Source organism: Numenius arquata, chromosome 1 (genome assembly GCF_964106895.1).
Source record: "Numenius arquata chromosome 1, bNumArq3.hap1.1, whole genome shotgun sequence".
In the NCBI taxonomy this organism is placed as follows: Eukaryota; Metazoa; Chordata; class Aves; order Charadriiformes; family Scolopacidae; genus Numenius; species Numenius arquata.
In genome coordinates, this window is record NC_133576.1 from 69604991 (window position 1) to 69629264 (window position 24274).

At 38.0% G+C, this 24274-nt stretch overlaps 1 protein-coding gene across 1 annotated transcript in view; it reads right to left on the reverse strand.

The window, feature by feature from the left end:
* Nucleotides 1–24274, reverse strand: part of MGAT4A (alpha-1,3-mannosyl-glycoprotein 4-beta-N-acetylglucosaminyltransferase A) — a 78523-nt gene that overhangs the window by 4828 nt on the left and 49421 nt on the right. The window contains exons 9-12 of the mRNA XM_074169021.1: nucleotides 23928–24042; nucleotides 12899–13029; nucleotides 12140–12247; nucleotides 11545–11738 (exon numbers count right to left, since the gene is read on the reverse strand). Coding sequence (XP_074025122.1) covers nucleotides 11545–11738; nucleotides 12140–12247; nucleotides 12899–13029; nucleotides 23928–24042 — 548 coding nt within the window. The remainder of the gene's footprint in view (nucleotides 1–11544; nucleotides 11739–12139; nucleotides 12248–12898; nucleotides 13030–23927; nucleotides 24043–24274) is intronic.

Below are 24274 nucleotides of genomic sequence, written 5' to 3' on the forward strand. Positions count from 1 at the left end.
CAAAGTCTCATTAATGACTGTGCCAGGAAATCCCAACCCATATCCCCGCTCTACATTTTACCCAAATTCAAGTACATATTCCAAAGACAGATTTTTATTTTTATTTAACAGAAGCTTATGTTTTCAGTGTGTATACACACACAGAAAAGGACCTTTTTTTTTTTAAACACATGTATAAAGTCCCTGTTATCCTCATAGAGTTGCACATTTAATGTATTTTTTTAAAAATGGAACAGAATAAATATGTTTAAAACTGCATCAAAACCATCCCTATACATATCAAGCAGTGAAGTGCAAGTGTTCAAATTCTAGCTGCCCACTCTCAAAAGATTTTGCAGTACTACACATGTGTAGATGTTACAAAAGACAGTTTACTTCTCCTTTCCTTATATATAACGCAAACTTTATATTCTTTTGAATACGTATTATGTAAGCAAGTAACAATATTTTTTACCACTAGGTGGTATCAATGCTTGAAAAATTGTTCATTTCTTACCATTTTTTCTAGTGGACCACAGAGTTTATTCAGATTACTGTCAAGAACTACCCAGATATTACACCTACTTAGATGCCATTTTTAACAAGCCTATTTTACTTTTAATATGTTTAAATGAATATGTAAAAAAATCTATCAACATATTTCAAACCTTTTTTTCAATTGGAACTTAGAGAAATTAACAGCAAGCACCATCTTCGACATTAAATACATCACCAGGCAGGAACAAAATTAGTGTAGAAATTATCACTTGATTAAAATTACAAACATTAGCTCAATTTGAAATTTCTTAAGACTTAATTTGAGATGTAAATTCCATTTTGTCTTTATCCAATAGGTCTGAAGCCAGCTATGTATTTACCATTAATCTATATTCCATAGCCACAAGACAAGATATAACAGAAAACAGAGCTCTCTGACCCTGACTTAGAAATGTCTGTGATTTCAAAATGATAAAAATAATTAAAAAAAACCAAAACACAACAAACTAACAAACACACACAGATATAAAACATTTCTTTCATCAAGGCCTGGAAAAGGAGTAAAACCACACATTCTGATATAAGAAAGCTACATTGATTTCTATTGCAGTAATGGTTTCAGAAGAACTGGACAGATTGAACTGCAAAACAAAACTCGATTCAGCAAGCTTCAGCACAGTTTGTGCTTCAAGAAAAATAATTTCCCCACCATAGTTTAATGTAAAGGTTAGTTAATTCTAAAGTACACAAGCTACCTAAAACATCCACAGTTCTTCCAAGAAAAATCTTGTGACTTTTTCTAAACATTAGTGACATCCAAAAAACCCCAAAGACTTAATTATCCTTTCTAGGAAGATGCCTTTATTGTACGTTTCAATAATAAGCAAAACAAAACTCTTGGCAAAGCTGACCAGAAGACTAAAAGTATATTCTGCTGTCTTCTGACGTAGCACATCTAACTTGCCATCCTTTAGTCTGTCAGATATCCTAATAATTTCTGGCAATTTTTCTCTTGAAAACACTGAAAATTCTAAGGAGTCTTATTTTAAAATGTAAGTGATCAAACACTCGCATCTAAGGTGCTGCCATCAAGCGCTCCAACCAAACCACAGTGCTTTTCCTTAGTGCTTTCTATTTCTTATTTCTGAGAAGACACACCTAAAAAGCCACAAAGAAACTGCTCGTGACCTGTGATCACTGTGCTCTCAATGAATGATTACGGGTTTGGGACGTTTGGGTGTTTTTCGTGGGGTTTTGGGATTTTCTTGGGGGGGGATGGGGAGAAGAGGGAAGGGAGGGGAGGGGAGAGAAGGAGTGGTGTTGGTTTTTTGGTTGGGTTTTTTTTGAGGGGGGTATTTATTTATTTGGGGTATGTTTGTTTTTAAAAACAACGCTGCACCCATACAAGCATAGTCAACCATTTCTCATACTGTGCTATCAACTTTGGAAACTGAAGTGTGGTTTCCTCCTCCCAGCAGTTACCAGCCCATCAGGGCAACTACTTAAAAGTTGCCACCACACCAAAACAATTTTTGGAAGTAATTGATAAAATCTGATTTCCAGATTCCTATGTAATCAAACCTGTCTTTTTAGTGTTTTCTATAACTGTCTACCCATTTGCACACACATATGTAACATGCATATGTTCCACCTTATTGAAAAGTATGTTTAGAAAGGGTTACTTCTATATCTGAGCCTTGCTTGAACACTTGACAGATAACACCTACTTACACATAAAAAGTTACACGATTAAAAATAGAAGTACGACTATACATACACACCTCACCATCTACGATCAATCTTTTGCTTAGAAATAAAATTTACAAATTAAAAAAATTATTTGAAATAAAATTTAATTTACAAATAAATAAATATTCTACAGGTCCTAAAAGAAGTGCCATTGGCTGTTCTTTTGTAAAACTTGGTTCCCTGACATATTGATATATCATAAGTTTTCAAGGTTTTCAGACTATGAAAGATTCCTCTGGATACAGGGACTGAAAGACACATTAGTAGCTGTGCTTTTAGCCAAGTTATTCTGACATCTGTCCTGGGATTTACACGTGACAGTCCATGTAAACACGAAAAACATACTTTTTTTTTTTTTCCTTTTTTTTTTCCTCCTGGATAACTGATGTTTTTCTTAGGATGGGATCACTAAGATATTCTTGTCTACCTGCTGCTTAAACATAACACTTTCTGAACTATTCTTTCCAACTAAAATTCTGAAAGCCATAGAACTTTAAATATAGTAATCCCAAACAAATACAAATTCACCTGAAGTTAAACACCCCCCTACTATTACCCTATGGACTATTACTTCACAGCTTTATTACAAAATACAGACATGGACACATTTGGACATTCTTGATGGAAGTCATCAGAAAAAAGTAATTCTACCTTACAACTGGTAGATTAAATACTAATGTAACTGAACTTTGGGGAACCTTTTTCTCTGGCAGTATCCTTTTAAAGATGCACAGGTCAAAGATAATAACTAGTTACTGTAGATATTCAAAACCAGAGACAACCTTCCCCCATGCCAGAAGTTACTATGTATACGAACTAACTTGCATACATTCTGGCCAGTGCCTCAATCTAGTATGAGAGGAATTATGTAATAACATTTAAAGAGCACTGAAGGTTTAAAAAATAACCAACCAACAAAATGGAGCAAAGTCAAAGCTGCAAAGAAAACTTCCGTTGTCACTTTCAGTGCCTTGAGTATTTACTCAAATTGAGGGTTTGACTTCCTCCTGTGTAGGTAGGTATCACCTATAAAATCAAGTCAATAGAGGGACAAAAAAACCCGCAAAAACCAGTAAGCTGAGACAAATATTCAGAAGCATCCTAACACACAAAGGGAGAGGAGGACAGAAGCATGATTATCATTAATATGCTGACAAAAGATATCACTGGTTTGCCAGTGCAGTTAACTGTTGCAGTACTTTAGCAGCCTACGCTCAGATTCAGAACTACCCTAAGCAGAGGGCACCTGGAAAGATTCTCATCTTTTGTAACATCCCCCAAAAGATGTGTATAAATTAATATATTTTAATATATAATATATTATATAATATAATATTAATATATTAATATATGACCTGTGCTTTTAGCTTTAATACTCTGAATAGCTAAAATTTTCCATCTTGCAGCATCGATCCATCTTTCAAAAAGAACAAAACAACCTCAACTACACACACTGCTTTACTCTCCTCCTATTTTGCTTAAGAAGGAAACATATCTGTCTTCTTTTCCTCACATCAAAGCATAGTTAGGCCCAGAAAATTGTTATTCTCTCTATTACCTAGTTTGTTTTCTTTTAGGTATTAAAAAAATCTGTCTTACTGTCTTTTGTATTTTATTTAAATAAATAGAAATGCCAATTTATATACATATATAGAAAGTGTGATTCTATGCATTTTCTATTTTGTTGAGCAATTAAAAATTAGAACACACAATAACTTAATCAGTAAATTACGGCAGCTTTATAAAAGGAAATAACATACAAAAATTCTTTTAAAAGCACAATACACATTCACCATCAATATATTCAGGTTTTGTTTTGGAGAAAACAAAAGACATCTCACAATGCTAAACAAATATTTTAAGAATCTATTTATGAACATTGACTTTTGTGCTCTGTAAACAACAGGGATCAAATCCTTTTCTCTACGTATTCTCCTTAAATCTCTTTTTAGCAATCTGGTATATTTTAGTATACCCCATTTTCAGAAAAGGAAAAGAGGTAGGAAGGCAAAGAGGAAATGTTTCCTTCCATGTTTGAGCAAATTAACCATAGCAACATACAGCATAATAGTTTTTAATTCTGCACAACATGGATTTCTATAAAAGCAACATTCAGTCAGCAATTTTTGGCTCTCTGCAGATGCTGTCATCCACTGTAAGAGTCATTATTCACCAATTCTACTCAGTATTTTTGATCACTGGATGCAAATGTGGTAAAAGAAATCTAATCTACCTCCTCTCTGTCATTTTTCCAGAATCCTTACGAGGAAATGTTATTTTTCTGTCACTGGAAACCAGCACTAACCATACATTATTTCCTTGTGCAAAATATAAAAGGAAGACGAATAATTTCTTTTCCCTCTCTCAAGCTCAATTTCTTCTCCTATCCTTTATGCCTCTTACCCACTCTTTTGCCAAAATTGCTTATACTTCAAAAAAAAAAAAAAAGCTTAATTCCTCAAGTTTCTATATATACACCCACCAAGTTCTCACAGTAGGTAAGCAATCTAATGGGAGCTTTTCTATCTTCTTGTTATAGTTTCCGATTTGGGAAAAAAAAAAAAAAACACACACACACAAAAAAATTAACTTCTATGCAAAATGCTTGGTAAGATTTCATTTCCTCTGCCCAAACCAGCCCATATAAACTGGGCTGCATGCTTGAGAGCTGCAAGTGATCAATTTCCCATTTTTACAGAAGTGCCAAACCAGCACACTAAAAGGAGAGAACTTTCTCATGTTTGTCAAATGACCCCAAAGTAGCCTGACTGAAGAGGCGATGGGGGAATTTTGGGGAGTGGTCTGAGTCATTTTTATCCAACACGCACCTAAGAAATTAATTTTCTCACACCACTTTAAAAGTCAATCTAAATCTTTTGATAAGGTTACCCATACCATTTCCTAACTTTCTTCAACTGTGTAATATGTGTAGAAAACATTTAGCTGGGTAAGAAAATCTTATTGCCAGGTCTACTCTTGCTTTCTGTTTCCCAGTGAGGACTATGGGATCAGCTTTCTAAACCTGCACTGTGCTCTCTGGAGTATACACACATCAACTGTAATAAAAAAAGAGTTTGGCATTAACTTAACTATTTTTCATTTTTCATTTTGGAGGTAGTTGGGTTTTTTGGTATTTTGTAGTTGGGGGTTTTTTTGGGGGGTGGGGTGGGTGAAGGGGTGGGAGGGTGTTTATTGTCTGTTTGTTGTTTTTTAAGGGAGGGGCTGTTCCGTGTCCTGAAATCTCTGCTCTTCTCTAAGGAATTTACTCATTTTTCCAGCACATCAATATTAGTTAATAGGCCTTTATGTTCTTGTGCAATGTTACTTCTGGTGAGTTTTTAATCTAATGAAATATAGAAAGACTTTGGGTTTTTTTTTGTTTCAACATGTGTATATGTGCGTGTGCATACACAAACATTTTTTTTTTGCCCCCAGCTTAATTCTCCAGAAGCACAGATTATAACTCCATTCATTTTCTTAAACATAAACATTTGCCACCATTTGAGATGCACTTGGGTATGGGACCTCATCACAGTCTGCAATTAGGACATCTCAGAGACTCAAGCCCTAAATCAGGTGAAGTATTTTAGGGTCTCAAGTGGCATTAGACACCTAACGTTTAGGCAACAGCATTAAGCCTCTAAGATTTCTGACTAAGAACTGTAAACCCAGGAACACTGCCAAATACACAAATCCTGAATATTAGTGCCATTAAGGAGGAAGCAGCATGTCCTTGGCTCAGGCAGCTCTTTTCTTCTGTCTCCCATCCATACTTTGGATTTTATTCCACTTTTCATGTGAAGTTCTTGCCTCATTGTTATGGGCAGAGTTCCATGCCTGGAGCAAACAGCATCAGTGGCTGGGAGCCTGCCTGCCAAATCCCTGCTGTCAGTGCATCCATTTGAGGATGTTCTACTCATTAGTACAGAAGCTTATGTAAACACAGAAACCAAAGCCCCAAATTCTCTTTTTTTATATACACTAAAAATATGATCCCACCTGAAATATACAAACACCAAAACATTTAAAATAATAAATTAAGAAGAGAATTTCAAATATTTCCTGTCAACTGACACCATCATTAAAGCTTAATAAAATGAAGATGACTATTAAACTTTAATAACCTATATTATATCTTTAGAATCAGAACAAAGATTATTTCTAAAGCATACACTACATGCGTGCGCACATATGTGGTTCTTCAGCTAAAATTGCCCCAGAAAGATTGAATGTATTGCATTGCGCTGAAGGAGAGTTTCTACACTGAACAGTCATTATGAACAAAGAAGACATCAGTCAAGTTACCGCTGTTCTAATCTAAAACCCAAACAATCTTGCAGTTCCCTACATTTTAAGTGCTTGTTACTGCAAAAGCAAATGATGAGAAAGTTCCACTTCACTCCCAGTTTTGGAAATCTTAGAAAGCCTGTTTTTTTTCCTTTGTAATGCATTTCATCTTGCTTATCTCTAGCCACAGGAGGACTTGCATCCAATAGGATGGATAATTAACTACATTTTATATACATACATGACCAACTACTATGATAACTTTTTTTTGTAACTTTGGTGTACTTAAAAAAAATAAATTAAATTCCTTCCCTAAGTTTTCACTGGCAGAGAACCTGTTTTAAAAGCTATGTTTACTTTCCTTTACAATGAAATGGCAGTAATAACATGCAAGCAACTGTCACTTTTTATGCAGGTATTTTTCAGCACTGTCACAATAATTTCAAAGCAGACAAAGTAATATATATGTTTAGTTACCAGGAGCCCAACAAGACACTCTTCACACTCAATACATTGATTTTTCTAGCTTAAATAGTCAAATATCCATTTCTTGCATGAGTGGGAATTCTATGTTGTGAGAAGATGCCATAGGAAATGTATGCGAGGTTAACATCATATGTTCCCTACGATTCTAGGGTCAACAATATGAAAAATTAAATGAATAGTCTCAAATTCTGCACATCCAGTATCTATGTCAATATCAGAACACAAAGCAGTAAATGTAATCTACAAGCTGGTTTGTCAAAGTATTAAGATTTCAGTTTAAAGGTGAAATTTCAGTCAGCAAGTTCCACCTCATAAAATCACTTTATTAATAATACCACATTCGGATGAATACCCATAATTTGCTAAAAGAACAACACAACTATGGGGCAACTACAGAGTTAAAAGCAGTGCTTGGGGTGGTGAAAAAATCCCAAACAAACAAAAACCAAATAGGCCCCCAAAACCCAAACTCTGCTAATCCTTTTGAAAATATTCAAAGTAACACTACCAGGCAGTTACATAAAAGAAAGGATGAGCCTCATATTTTAAAAATATCAAGCAAATTTAGATATATATAATGGTGAGGCTGGGGTGGGGTTTGGTTTTTTGTGGGTTTTTTTCCTTTCCACAGTATAAAATATATCCTTGTCTCTTCCTGCAGCAGTTTTCTTCTTTTTTTTTTTTTTAATTTGAAAAGCAACAGTAAAACAAACCTGAAGCCCTTTTCATAAATATCCATTCTAAATTCCTACTGCAGAAAAGCTGACAAGTGTAAACAATCTAATTAAAACAGCTATAGGTTATATGTTTCCAAGGACTTCCTCAATGTAATTAGGGCATGTGTTATTTAAAAACAATATTTGATTTGTATCAGTTACATCTATAGGGAAGACTCTGAAACTTAGGCAGTCAAATAAGAGATAGTTGTGAGGATGACAGACACCAGAATCACTTAAATACTGCAATGGAACATCTTTCTGGGATGCGTTTTGTTGGCTTTTTTGGGGTTTGTTTGGTTTTTTTTAAACGAGGATCACATTCAAAGTTTATTACCTCTGTTCAAGATTCACTACTCATCTACCACTACTTCAGAGCTTCCTACCTACAAAAAACCCTCAAACCAACATTTAAAGCTCTTCACAAATAAGTTGTCAATTCCTCATTGACATCTCTGAAGCAAAAAGAATAACTAGTAAAGAAGTATTTTGAATCTGTTACAGTGATGAAAATGAATTTACATTCAGTGCTAGCATTAAAGTAATAATAATGTATGCTTCATAAAGAAACTCTTAAATATAACTGTCAGTTTTAATAATTAAATGTATGCTTGGAACAACAGTGTACATACCAAGAGAGCAAAGTGGATTTCAATAATTATATAACATTCTAAAGGGAACAAAAATCCAGTTTTTCTTATCTTTACAATGTAGGCTGTTTTGAGCATTAGAAAAAAGTCCATCCATTTATTTAAAAAACAAAACAACACAAACCAAAACAAACAAACAAACACAAACCCCAACCAAAAAACCCACTCAAAACCAAATCCCACCTTCAACACTGCTGTGCAATCTCTTTTTATAGGAAAGTTTGTGGATCTACTTTCATTCTCAAGGATACGCTACTGAAAGAGAGGTATGTATCTTCTTATTGCAAAATCCTAGCTTACTATTAAGGGACTTCAGTGTTGTGGCTGCAGATCTGCTTGGAAAAAAAAACTAAAAAGGTTCAGTACAAGAGCTGTTACTAAAATGAGCATTAGACAATTTCAATTTACACATCCCTTTCTCCAGGTATGGTTTAGAACAAGCACCGTCTATTTGACTGTTCAATATTCAGCAGGGATCTGGCAACCAAGTCTTGCACAAAATAGCCACAAATACTACTTTCCACTCAGTGAAGTGGGCTCAGTTGTCACTTTAAACTCCTAAGAGATCCTTGCTAGTGTTACCCCTGACAATATTCTCAAAACTCAAAAATGAAGTATTTAAAGACTTAATGAAAGCTAATTACTGAACTGCTATACTTGGCAGAAAATTTAAATTCAGTTCAGCAAGATGTTTGGCATGGAAAAATAAACTATAGGAACAAGTCAGTGCTCTGTCACAGTGTAACAGACCTGCCATTCATTCAGAGTTGCGGTCAATATTTCCATTAAAAAACTTGTTTATCAAGATTTTATTATCGGAGTTATTAAGCAACTATACCTCAAACTGACTTGGCAGACAAAATTTTCCGTAAATTCAAAGAGCTTCTCTATTTTATTTTTTTTCTTAAGTAAAAGGAAAAACCTGTTGCATTCCTTCACAAACACAAGATGGCTTTCAAAACTGTATTTCCACAACCAGATATATACCGCCACCAGCTAAGTCATGCTTATGCTTGGTCCATTTTTCCTTTTCTGTGTTTCAACCAGCAAGTCACAGTTTTATATTCGACTGCTTCAGCAAGCATCCCTGAAATATCAGGAAACATCATTGCTCCATTTGCCCTTCACCTACCAAAATCTGCTGCTGCAACTAAGTAGACAAACAAAAAGAAGTCCCCAACAATTTCAAATTACATCATCTGTATCCCTAATCAGCCACTGACTTCAGAAAGGCAAAATACAGCATTTTTGAGGACACTGTGGCTATAGAAACTAAAATCATAATAAACTTTGAAATGGATTACAATGATAGCTCAAACAATGTTAAACTCTGAACAGGTAGCATCATTTCTAATTGGTGGACTTCCTTTGCGGAAACAACAGAATACAAGATGTCCCCTTTCTTCTAAAACTAAAATGCATTTCTTCAATAAATAGAAATAACAACAACAAAATAATCCCATCATCCTCTACCTCTGGGACTGTTCTTAGCACAGCAGGTAGACATAACTACCTTAGGCCTAGCTACGGTTTCTCAGGGCACAACAGTGAACGCTATCTTCCCACCTTTTCCACATATAATTAGTACTTACTCCCTCACCATTAAGATAATACATATCAAAAAAGATTTTCTTCAGACCTGGGCATGCTATTTTTCAAATAACCATGCTGACCTATGACACTTGCTAGCAATGCTTTCCAAAATTGTCATTGTGCATTTGACTCATCCCAGTCCACCCAAGATCTACATTTGCTGCTTACAGTTACCCTATTCATAACATAAATAACATATAATTCTTAAAAAAAACAAAACAACAAAAAAAAATCCAACCAAAAAAAACCCATACAAACCGGGCAATGTTTACTTCATAACTTTGAAGAGGAAAATTTGATCAAAAAGAAACTAATTAATTCATACATCTGAGTTGAAAAATATGCAATTTTTTAAACTCTTGGCACAGGATAAAAAAAGATTCTGCCTTTAATTCAAGGAGGTATGGCAGTTATATTCCTCCACACATGCATCTTGGAAAGCTAACCAGGAAAGTTTTTTAAAGCATAGCAATCAACTGAAAGAGTAATTTGACATCTCAAATGACAAACTTGAGTTTCATAGGTCAGACTAGTTTGGAACAACATAGTAACAAGGAAACTACTGATCCTTGCTGTTGTGCTAAGCCAAGGTGAAGACTTAGACTTTGATTATCTACTAAGGCACAGAAATTGACTAATTGGATTCAGTTCTGGACTGCAAAAAGGACTGCTTCACAAGAAAAGTATCCAGTCAAATTGATCCAAAGAAGCTTTGCTCTACCAGACTATAGGTACTCATCTCAAAAGAACACATAAGTTATGTGAAGAAAGGAGAAAATGAATCCACTAACATAGCAACACTTAAACAGACACTAAGTAAATTATTTATTTTATAAGCTTTGGACTACTATGTTGGCAAGACAGTAAAAAGCAAAGCAGCAAATGAATCTCAATAAAACTAAAGGATGACTACATCTGAAGTGCAAACTCTATTATCCTTATTTAATCTGACTAATAGCTAAAAAGAAGTCACCTTTAGTCTAACAAATCACAGGTATTTGTATTTCATGGGCAACCCACCCCCTTTTTTTTTTTGTTACATTTTAATTTTTAAAAACAGGTCATCTTGGATTCTTAGCATGGTGACTTTTTTCAAGCCCTAAAGCTACGTCTAAAAAACATTACCCTTCAGAGTTCCCAGCTTTCAGGTCTGGGGACATCATGATATGCTCCAACAAGATTTCTGATCTGGACAATCAAGGGACCGAGGCTGCAGGGCACAACATACTGTACCACATACCATGCTGTACAATTGCTCTGTAATTAGAAGCAGACCAACCAAATACAAATAGAATCAAATTGGCTTCTTTTAAAATCTCTTATGACCTGCCAGAGAAGCAATGGTTTTGAATTGCATTTATCAAAAAAGCTCTGCATTATATATATTTAAAAAAAAAAAAAAAAAAAAAAAAAAGAGCAAGACAAAAATTACAGTAGTGAAAGAATTAGAGGGAAGACACCAGTGATCATAGTTTCAGCTGAACTCCAAAGACTCTACGTCATTTCACTTTAGGTTATAATGACAGCCCCAATTCTTGGCAAACAAGCAGCTTTAGATATGAGACCAAAAGCAAATAATTACTAACCTTTCTACATTGACTGGCTTGTCAAATTTAAATAGAATATAATCCCCAGCAACTGGTGTGACAGCCCAGAAAAAATCTTCCCCTACGTAGGTTTTTTCTAGCGTATGCCCCTGGTAGACTTTTAAAGATGTCGAGACCTCTGCAGGTGGATTCACGTGGATTTTATGCAGCAATGGTTTCAGGAAGTCTTTATCCTAATTGAAAGAAAGACAAACATCATGCTGATCAGATAACCTGTTTTATTAGGTTCTTCTCCCAAGTGGTTACACTTAGAATAAACACTTGCACAAAGTGGAAAATTAATGCATTACTCAATTTTAGGTGTATCAGAACTTGTACTAATTAATAAAATGAACATGCCATTAAAGTAAAAAAATTAGAAAAAATATCCCCAGCAAAAAACCACAAAAATAGGCTGGGGTTAGCACTTGTTATACTTGATAGTAACCAGTTTAAATCAGATTTCATTCCAACTGGAGTAATATACAACATGCTTGAGAATGCCAAACAATAAAATGCCTGTTTTCTCAAGGCTACAAAAGGTTTTTATTTAATAATCCTGCTCTGGAAAGGAAGGAAAATTTTAGCTACTAACTGTGAGTTTCTGGATTTTGCCTGCTAGAGAGGAGTGGAGGCCAACGTGCTGGAAAAGAGAAGGCCTGAAGCGTATCCGTAGGTTAGATTTCTGTCGATCACAGTGTTTCTGAAATAGGGGTGGGAGAAGGGGTAAAAAAAAAAAATAAAATAAAAAAAAAAAATCACATTAGTAAAACCAACACAAAGTTGCTGAGTTTTTACTGCAAGTATGTGATGTTACATGGACCAAAAGGACTCAACAAGAACCCAGACCTATTTATCCAGTTCTTGCTTTCATTCCAGAAATCTACCAAGGCTGCTGTGCAAATATAATACTGTTCAAGGTTCTTGCACAGAACCTGTTTATTCAGTCTTTCAGCAAGGGTGCTAATTTAGCAATGAAGGACCAAAATCCAAAGTTTATTCCTCATTTGGAACCTTCTCTATGACTGTTATCCAAGCAGTGGCATTCTTCAGAGCCTCAGTGGGTGTTACGTGGATTAGTTCATTTCAGGACTGTTACACACAGAAACAAACTGGACTTTTGCTTTTCATCCTACTGCATCCATCTCCAAAACCTCAAACAATAACAGTTACAATGCCTCTCAGAACTGTCTCTCTGAAGTCCTTTTCGAGATTAAAATCTTGGTAGGAAGAAAGACGTTTTCAGGACATGCAGTAACCATAAGACACAGTAAGCTAGTATCCAGTTTGCCAAAACCACCTCATTCACCATCATGAAAACATTTTAGAAGTTTTATAATAAAAATAAACTTACAGCATCTTTCTCAGGGTTACACACTTTCACCCAGAGGATATGGTCCAGGAGCCAATCAATAGGTTTCTCCTTATAAAACATAAATATGAACTCTACAATAAGAGTGATATCTGGAGACTGGAACATTTTACCTGTGATGACATTAAGAATAACTAGAGTTATTTTAGATTAAAGATAACATCGTCTTTTGAAATCAGTGAGACAATAGATGATAAATTTGTGCCAAGACAAGAAATATTAACAATGAACAACTTGAAATCTCAGAATCACAGAATCTTTATGGTTGGAAAGGGCCTTTGAGATCATCGAGTCCAACCAACAAAAAAAAAACCAAAACCAAACCAAACCAAAAAAAACCCCAAACAACAACAACAAAAAACAAAACAAAACCCCACAAACAGACACAAACCAACAATCTCGGGCATGAGAGCATGCCCTGAAGTGCCACGTCTACACGTTTCTTAAATACCTCCAGGGATGGCGACTCCACCACCTCCCCGGGCAGGCTGTTCCAGTGCCTGACCACTCTCTCAGTAAAGTAATTCTTCCTAATATCTAATCTAAACCTCCCCTGCCGCAACTTCAGGCCATTTCCTCTGGTCCTGTCCTTACTTCCTTGGGAGAAGAGGCCAACAGCCACCTCTCTACAAGCCCTTTCAAGTAGTTGTAGAGGGCAATGAGGTCTCCCCTCAGCCTCCTCTTCTCCAAACTAAACATGTCCAGTTCCCTCAGCCTCTCCTCATATGACATGTTCTCTAGACCCCTCACCAGCTTGGTGGCTCTCCTCTGGACATGCTCCAGCACTTCAGTATCCTTACTGTAGTGAGGGGCCCAGAACCGAACACAGTACTCGAGGTGAGGCCTCACCAGGGCCGAGTACAGAGGCACGATTACTTTCCTACTCCTGCTGGCCACGCTATTCCTGATACAGGCCAGGATGCCGTTGGCCTTCTTGGCCACCTGGGCACACTGCTGGCTCATGTTAAGCCGGCTGTCCACCAACACCCCCAGGTCCTTTTCTGCTGGGCAGCTTTCCAGCCACTCCTCCCCAAGCCTGTAGCGTTGCCTGGGGTTGTTGTGACCGAAATGTTATCTCAATGCTATTAAAACATTTCAGCTATGAAAAACTAAATAAACAATTACTCAAATAAGAACTCATTGTCATATATCCTGGTGCTATCAAAATATTCAATGTATACTACAACACAGTCTCCTTAAGAACAGAAATTGTCAGTCTGCAAAAATAGAGAAAGAAGAGTTATGGATTCGTGTCTATTATTCTCCATGCCACCTGTAAAGCTTCAAGCATCTGAGACAAGGAGCTGTTGCAAGCGTTATCTGCCCAATCACACAATTTCAGCTTTTGCAGGTACAAAAAGCAGAGACGGAACACCTACCACTAACTCCAGATCCTTCTGTGCAGGAAATCAAAGGGAAAGAAGGAAGCTATCAGAATATAACCAGAGACAACGCAACTTAAAAAAAGAGAGACATCACATACCAGCGACCAGAGTTTTTTCTGAAATGCATAGACCATCAGCAAACTCATACTGAGGGCACTTCCAACCAGCCACATTCAAAGCATTCAGCTGCCTAATAGAAAGCCTAAGTCTCTCCCACAAACAAAAACTGCAGAACTCCTTCACCAAGTACTGCCATGACTTTGGGGTTTCCAAGAGAGCATATTGCCTGGTCAAGTACAGCTAGACTTCTGGGTGGCACTGTGCTACAGGATTCTTGGGAACCCTGCAAACCGTGAGGCTTAAAGGAGGCCTTGGCAAAAGAAGGAAACTTAAGTGTTGATAAAGTCTATTTAATATCAACAAGAGCAACTATTTACGTGGTTGTGGAATACACTTCACTGCCAGTACAGCTGTCTGATGAGAATGGTGGCCAAACCACTGGTTTATTTTGTTAAACTGAATGCTGCACTTAAGAAAGGTGCCTTCTATGAAGACATTGCTGCCACGAGCAACATGTAACTGCGAGTGGGACAGTCCAAGGCTGAAGACAAGTGCTTGTTGTACCAGGGACTGAGTGCCAACTGAACTCCCAAAGGCAGTTCCAGATTTGAGGGCAGATTCAGAAAACATCATCAGGTTTGCAGATGAAGTATGCCTCTACTTCGCTTGGCTGCAATGGAGGAGGTAAGGGAGAAAGACATTACATGACAACAAATCTCTTCAGAGGACATTGGCTGAAGTGATTCAGTTCTGCAGATGGTGCTGAGATGTGGGCAGTGCTGACCTAGGCATGGGCTCCTGGGGCACGTATGTATTAAAGGATCAGAGTCCAATTGATGCTCTTCTCCAATGCAAGTCTTCTGCCTGTCCACACTTTTATAAAACACACTAACACACAGTACTTAGGCAGGTGAAATGTTGGGGGTTTTTTCCCCTTTTAATCTATGAGGCCTTCATAGGCTTTTTAAATAACAAGTTCCAAAAGTAGCAGAGGTCCTAGTATTTTTTCCTTCCACATTTAGGAAGAACAGCTGGAGTAAACATTAAGAACAGGTTCCTCTCTGAGGTGGCAAAAACACTTCCCACACTCATCAAAAAATGGGATTTGGTTCTTATCTTGAAGAGGACAAAATTCTTTGGAAAGACCACTAACGAGCTATATAGGCTAGTCTAGATGACAAATAAATAGGGAACAATGTTTTGTATGAAGCTTAAAAACTATGAGCAGAATAGCATGCCACTTGAGCAGGTGGCTGAGTGGAAATAAAGAAATGGTGCAAGCAGTCTACCGTATTTAGCCATTAAGGAGGATGTTCACATTTATATAAAACAGAAGAGAGGATACAGATGAGGTATCACGCTGAACCAGTACTACACAAAAGATAAAAAGTTATCTAGTCTAGAGTGATTAGGAACATACATTTCCACTGTGAATGTACATGTGGACTGTCACTCAGAGCCAGACATTCAGCTGCTTCTGTTTCTTTTGAGGCTCGCTCAAGTTTGTAATTCATAGAATATTATCACAAGGTAGCATTAAAAAAAAAAACACACAACAAAAAAAAAACCCAAACAACAAAAATCCAGAGAGCTGGGAGTTCAAAAGAGAGATGGAAAATTTCTCTACTCAAACCAGTCATTGAGCCTGGCATTTTATACAATATCTCAGAGTAGATATACGAGAGTATAGCAACGCCAGGTTGTTATCTTACATATATTAACAAGGATATTTTTAAGGGAAAGCATCAAAGTTGCAGGGGCCCTGATATGCGTGCTCTGACACTGGCAGGTATCTGACTCTTATGTATGGAGATTTGCTTTGAGAATGCCAGTATCTCAAGTTACAAGATCTTTATTTTCTCAAAAAGAGGATACCTAAAGGGCATCATCCTTTCCAGAAAACAGGTCTGATACAATCTCGTTTCCTTATGACTTGTATGAAATTGGGTAAGAACGTAGCCAGTGGAAAATACTTATTTTGGAATTCTGAGATGAGTGTGGGGGGGTCTGAGTGAGGCTACATCACGATGCAGTGCAATAAACATGGAAGAAACATCTGACAAAAGTCCCAATTATTTCATCTGTTGGAATGATGCTATATTCATAAAGCAGACCACTCTCATAGTAGGGTGGGGACGTAAGCATGGTAAGAAATTAACTAGTCTGACATTGCTCAAAGTTATTCCTTACAATAACCTTGAATTTGGCTGTTTATATAGCAAAAATATTGACATTACTTGTAAGTGCCTGTTGCAATGTGGTACTCAAATAGTTATCTCCACTTGAAAATACTCTGTAACTAAAATTTGAAGCTCCCACTAAGCAAGGGACAACTTCTACTAAATTAGGGAAAACTGCAAAGTTTTCTTCTTTAAAGACATAAGCAAGATATTATGATTTTTTTTTTATTGTATACTGATACTATTTACACACTATATTGTTGTCACATTGTTTAACATTATTTGTGGAAGTAAATATTTAAAAATGGGTAGGAAACAACCATATGATTTGTACAATGTTGTGTAAAACATTCATGCAGAATAACAGCTCTTTCAGCCTGTCACACTTCCAACTAAATGGGCTCTCAATTTTCCTGGTGATTCATCTCTGCCTACTGCTTTCAATAGCATGGGGCAGGAGAACAGAAAAACAGGAGAAACCCTAATCTAACATCAGCTGAAAAATGGGACTAATCAGATGTTTCTGGGATGTTTATGGAACTGAAACCATCATTTCTAGATGACACCTGCTGAGGTAGTCTGTCAGTCACATCTACTTCCATAGGAAGTGGACCTTTCCAAGTGGTGTCAGAGAGACACACGATAGCATGCAACATAGAAGACCAAACCATCCCCACATTATCGCTCCAATCTCAATGGAAGCAGACCGATTGAAGAGACAGTTTATCCTTTTCCAGGAGGTATGCACTGTCATGCTACTCTGGAATCCTTTTCTTCTACGCAAGGACCATACTGTACATTTTTTCCTTTGACTCGCTCATCTTCTGAAGAACAGAAGGATTACAGTCTTCAGTTGTCATCTATGGTGAAGAGACACTCACAGACCATGTCACTTATAACCTGAATGTTAAGGTACAGGGTCCTTACCTACAATTAAATAAGCAGAGAGTAAGACTGAAAATAAGAGTAGGCATTTACTTTTTTCCCTAATTTAAGTTATTCTGATTTTACCTAAAATAGAAACAGGATATCAACAAACAAATTATTTACTTCCATATGGCAAACTTGTCTAGGCACAGAGGCAATTTCTTCTGGGCCTAGATTGGCATATTACTCTCAAACATGCAGTCAACCACCTCTGACTCGGGGGATAATCCAGCTAACATGATGTCATCACAGGACACCAGGAAAAAAACCAAACAACGAAAAACAAAGAAAACAAAAAACCTCTGACCCATCCAACTGCAGCTAGTCAGAATATGCTAGGTAAGCATCAGCTGGCTGTACCTACACTAGTGTCTTCAGACCCAACTAGCCTCTCTACGTTATACTGCCCAGCGCCATGGAAGGGTCCAACAGCCCTGAGAAAGCCTTCTCACTAATTCGTAGTGATCACTGGAGCAAAGACAAACAGGCAACACCCTGCTCCTGAGACAAGCCCTCATCTCCCTTCAGTGACAAAGGACAGACATTCACATACTGCTTGCTGAAATGCTGTCACCACCTTCCACACCCAGCTGGGCACAGCCTTCCCCCAGTTCCTTGCCCTTCAGTATAACACAGCATCCCTCATCTATCACTTCTATCTCAGGATATCACCAGGACAGCATAGCAGTACTGCCATGGATCAATATCCCCCATTCCTCCCCTAGAACACTCCTCCTCCAACAGCTCAAAAAACAGGTCTCTACAGTGAAGTGCCTGGTAAAACAGGTCTTCAAATCTCTGGACCCCTGACTGTAGCCACAGCTACTCCTTGTGATGGAAAGCAGCCCAGTACAACTCCTACTCCACAGATTCGACAGCCCAGCCCTTCTGAATCCAAACCAGCCAAGCCCTTGCTTATCCTGTCCTCAACAAAGGCAACAGGAGGAGCGTGGCTTCCCTAGGACGTAGCCATAGCCCAAGAACAAGAAGTAGCATTTGCCAAGGTCCTGTGGCCTCCTATGCAGCTCCAGGTGAGGAAAGTGCTGTGAGCCATGGAGCCACTGAGTTGCCATTCGAATCCAGCCTACAGATTGCCCACTGGCCATCCCCAACACGCAGTCAAAAATCATCAAGCCAAAAAGAGACCTCAGCAAGAGCTGCAGTCAGCACACACTGCATCAAACCGAAGACAATGTGAAACAGCTTGAAGCAATGGCTCATCCTCCACCGTGTTCATGCCCTTGGTACAGTGCATGAGAACAGACATAAATCAAGGAGACTCTGGTGACAAAATTTCAGAGGTTCCAGATTCTGGGTGCATGCAACCTACCCTTGGAAAGAAACTTCAAATTAAAAAAAAAAATTTTAAAAAGACTCAAAGGTAAAATCTTGGTCCATAAATCCCTAGAGATTTACAAAATGTGAAACACTTTCGCCATATTATTTATCTATATTGATAAAAGTGAGAGCCAGGACTGAAAAATAAATATTGTGGAACATCATACACTATTTATTGTGCTCTGCCAAGACTTCTATCTTATTTTCAGTCCATTTAAATGTTATCCTCAGTGTACTACTCTGGTCCTCTCAGTATTTTGTTGGCAAGTACAATACACACACAAAATGAAAAACTTTGTTTTCTATAGTTCTCTGAACTGCAAATATCTAAATCATTCATTTGCATTCTTCTGCATAAGCATCGTGTTAAATGTATTCAGTCTACACCAACAATTTTATACCTGCAAGCACATATTTAACTATAGTTGAAGTTGTTCAATGTTTTGTCTGTTAATGATATGCAAATTACTGGCATTAAAACCAGAACCTCTTTGAAGTTATTTAAATTTCAAATATTTCACTTGATCTACTCTTCCCCAGGTTTCAACTATGTGGACAGCTTGAGAAAAACTGTAAATAGAACAACTTAAAATAATCAGAATAACAGGCCTTAAAACATCAGGGCACAGGAAGGTTCAGAGAAACTGTGTAAGAGAAGCAAAAGGCCGATTTCAGACTGCTCCATAAAAGTTTGTGACAGCTGACATAGCCACAGCACAGAGTATTGCAGATCCTCTGGAAAACACTTCAGCTTGCAAGCGGTTGGAAGACAAATCAATATTTCTCATAAAAAGCTCGTAGGACTTTCCTATGTTTTGTCAGGGACCACAGTGCAAACCAGAATCCAGAAGAGCAAAAGATGCATCTCCTTTCCACAGAGCTTCTTAAGGGAACAGCATACATCTCACCCATTATTTATTAGGTACTTGACAGCACTTCAAACTATGCTTTCAGTATTAAAAAAAAAAAAAACCAAAGAAAGCAACTTCTGCTCTGTGACAGAGGTGACAGAATTCTATAATCCTGCTGTCAGCCTAAATAGCTGCATTTGCCACTTCCTCATGTAGTACTTGCATAAATTAGATTTTCAGTTCAGAAATACACTGTGACAAAAAACATTTTTACCTAGCAGAACTTGCAAGCTGATCATGGTTTCCAATAGCTTACAGCGAATCAGCCACACCTTTCTTTTTTAGATATTATTTCTAAATCAGTAGCATCTAGGCAATTCAATGCTCTTACTTTCTCTCTTAAACATCTACACATAAAACTCATCCTCAGTTACAAACAACTAACTTTTGCTTTTCTCCATAGCTATCCGCATTACCAAATTACCATAGCACCAGTCAGCATCAAGATCCACAAAGGGATAGTAGAGATGAAGCAAATCTACACTACTTGCATAAAATTTCTATGCAATATATGGTTATAGCACACCAACGCATCTCAAAGTCAGAAGTTTCAGTCACTTTCATGAATTCTAATTTTTCTCTCAAAACATAAAAGCAGGATAAGTTGGGAGAAAAAAAAATCTAATTTAATTTTCTAGGTAGAAAAGCAACATTAAGATGTGTAGCCATAGCTAAAAGCATCTGAAATTTTACTTATGTAACCTAATTAAAAGGAGGCAAGCAAATATGATACAAGGAACAAAGAACAGGGATGCAAGCAGCAGGAGCCAACAACTAATTTAACTGCAAGTATTTTCAGAGCCTACACTCAAAAAAAAGCATATAGACAGTACAGAAAAGCACTTTAAAATATTTTTAAACAGCTGTGCAGATGATTAAGCCTAATCTCATTATTAAGAAATATATACCTATCCCTTCTGGCTTAGACACTCTGCCCTCTATAGCAGCACTGAGAACAGAAAGGGGTATGAAATAATACACACAAGCAGTAAGTGATCTGAAATACATCTGAATGCCGTAGACACTGTATGTCCTAAACTGTAAGTTGGTTTTACACACATTATGACACGTCAGCCTTACAGAACTGCAATTTGTAAGCGAGTACTCTACTACTTAATTAAGCAAATGTAGAATGAATCACAGAATGATATGGGGTTGGAAGGGACCTCTGGAGATCATCTAGTCCAACTCCCCTGCCAGAGCAGGTCCACCTAGAGCGGGTTGCACAGGAACTTGTCCAGGCAGGTTTTGAATGTCTCCAGAGACTGAGACTCCACCACCTCCCTGGACAGCCTGTTCCAGTGCTCTGCCACCCTCAAAGTAAAGAAGTTCCTCCTCATGTTTAGGTGGAACTTCTTATATTCAAGTTTGTACCCGTTACCTCTTGTCCTATCCCTGGGCACCACTGAAAAAAGACCGGCCCCATCCTCTTGACACCCACCCTTTAAGTATTTATAGGCACTGATCAGATCCCCCCTCAGCCTTCTCTTCTCCAGACTAAAAAGACCCAAGTCCCTCAGCCTCTCCTCGTAAGGGAGATGCTCCAGGCCCCTCATCATCTTTGTAGCCCTCTGCTGTACCCTCTCCAGCAGTTCCCTGTCCTTCTTGAACTGGGGAGCCCAGAACTGGACACAGTACTCCACATGGGGCCTCACCAGGGCAGAGTAGAGGGGCAGGATAACCTCTCCCAACCTGCTGGCCACACTCTTCCTGATGCACCCTAGGATGCCATTGGCCTTCTTGGCCACAAGGGCACATTGTCGGCTCATGGTCATCCTGTTGTCCACCAGGATTCCTGGATCTTTCTCCTCAGAGGTGCTCTCCAGCAGGTTAGCCCCCAACCTGTATTGGTGTATGGAGTTATTTCTGCCCAGGTGCCGCACCCTACACTTGCCTTTATTGAAGTACATCAGGTTCCTCTCTGCCCAGCTCTCCAGCCTGTCCAGGTCTCGCTGTACGGCAGCACAGCCCTCCATCGTGTCAACCACCCCTCCCAGTTTTGTATTGTCAGCAAACTTGCTGAGGGTACTCTCCATCCCCTCAACCAGGTCATTGATGAATATATTGAAGAGGACTGGACCCAGTGCTGACCCCTGGGGGACTCCACTTGTTACAGGCCCCCAGCTAGATTCTGTGACCCTCATAACGACCTTCTGAGCTCTGTCTTTCAGCCAGTTTTCAATCTACTTCACTGTCCATTCATCTAACCCATACATCCTAAGCTTACCTATGAGGATGTTGTGGGAGACTGTGTCAAAAGCCTTGCTGAAGTCAAGGTAGACAACATCCACCACCCTCCCCTCATCTATCCAACCAGTCATGCCATCATAGAAGGCTATCGGGTTAGTCAGACATGACCTCCCCTTGGTGAATCCGTGTTGACTACTTCTGATAGCTTTCTTTTCCTCCATATGCTTTGAGATGACGCTCAGAACGAGCCGTTCCATCATCTTTCCAGGGACGGAGGTGAGACTGACAATGTAAATTACTTCTATAGCCCAGGAACTTCATACAGAATTTACACTTAAAGTGCAATTAGGACTGGAGCTAAAACTCTAACCCCAACTAAGCCCACAATTTAAGTTTAACTGTTCAAAATAGAAACAAAGCCTAATCAGATGCTGGTATTCAACCAGTCTTTGTAGCCACAGAATCACAAAGAGCTGCGAGGGGCTCCCCAACAGAAGAGACAAGTCTACTTAGGGCAAAATCTCCAGTAAATTTTTTTAAACGCTTATTTCTCCATGATAAGCAGCTCTGTTTCCCATTTCTCCCTTTCACCTCTGAGACCACAAAACCAGTCCCATAACTATTTCAGCAACAGCGCATCTCTGTTTGTAACCCAAGGTGACCAAGCAGATCGGTTACGTGGCGGCCAGAGAGACAAGGAGACTTCCCTCTACCCATTTCCTCTCCTCTTCCCCATTGTTTCTGCAGGTTTTCTGACAGGCAAATGTATGAAGTACCATTTTGTACCCTAATATAGCATGTTTAGGAGACAATTACTGTTTTCCTTTCTACTCAGTGAATCTCTGAGACCTTGAAAGTCAGGGAACTATTGCCTCAGCAGCACACCTGATACTGAGCTGGAAACAAGATAGTACTTGCATCCACACAGTGCCAACCTCCTCATTTCTGCAATCTAGATCTATCTCCACTATTTGCAACCATTATGGGTCACTGAGCTAAGAACAAAGCTGTTCTCTGCAAAGTACATCCAAAGTAAAAACAAGAGAACAAGAATTTCCAAGAGAACGACAGAACTCAGGACTCAGCTTTATCTGTTACATGTAGGATTTTCTTCCTGTTCCAAGCTCAACTTACAACCTTTGCATTGGAGTCATTTGTGTTGACTACATACCGGGATCTCCACAGTCTGATTTAGCTTTTCTTTTTTCCTTGCATATCTCCAGCTTATTGCTTTTAAACAGATCATGACACATCACTGCAGTAATGAAATAACTTTTTTGATCTGTAAAATCCCTTCAAAACTTCTTTTTCATTGCTTTTCCGTTGTCTAGTAGCTCTCAATAAAAACAAATTAGCGTAAGAGGAAATAACCATAAAGTAATTTCAACCATGTTAATCAACAACAATCAACAACAGCCAATCCACAACAGCCAGAAACGCTGCATTAGCTTCTCTCACTGTTGTTCATTGCAAATGACAGATAGACTCTAACTACATCTAAGACAGAGCAGACTGTCATAACTTCTCCTCAATGGAGTAAAAAGGTGGCAATAGAACTGGCTTTGCAACCAAGACAAAGAGATGCCTGCTGATTCTTGGAAATTTTGGCAGAAACACCAATTAAGTTGTTTTAGGTAGAGTTAGTGTTCATGCTTTTTTCTTTTACTTCAGTCAGTTGTCTTTTGACGACATTTTTGTTTTAATGGCAGTTAAATTCAAAATAAGTCATTGCTTGCAGTTTGACTGCTAGTATTTTTATAAATTAATTAACTTTTTGTTATAAAAAGCCCCCTTTTCCAACAGTTTGAGTTTGCCTCAGTTTTAAAAAGTACATGAAAGAACTGGGAAAAAAAAACCCCAACCATGAGTTAAACCAGAGTTCCTAAAAAAAGCCAATGAATTTCTACTTCTTGGCTCATTTCCAGTACAAAGGAGTAGCTCTGAAGTCAGATCACTATTAATTCACAGACTCTGAGGATGAATGTGTTCTTTCAAACTACTAAAATGAACATTTTCTTACCAATGAAACCCAGCTGAGAAAATTCTAGAATCATCCAATCTTCAGAAGCGAGCTGAAGTGCAAAATTTTTTATTGTGCTGAAATAATTCTGCTTGACAACGATGTCATCTTCAAGCTAGAGGAAGGTAGCAGTGGTATCAACATAAATAAAAAAAAGTACCAGCAAAGCAATAGGAAAAAGTACAGCTAAGAAATACTGATTTACAAGATATTGCTAACACATAGCCATATATTTCTAATGCAAGCACTGCTATAAAACCTAGATGCTACAGCCAAGAATAACTATTGTAGGCATCACAGTCTGTCTATTTGTGGAGAACTAATCCAGAATCTTTCTGTAGTAAGAA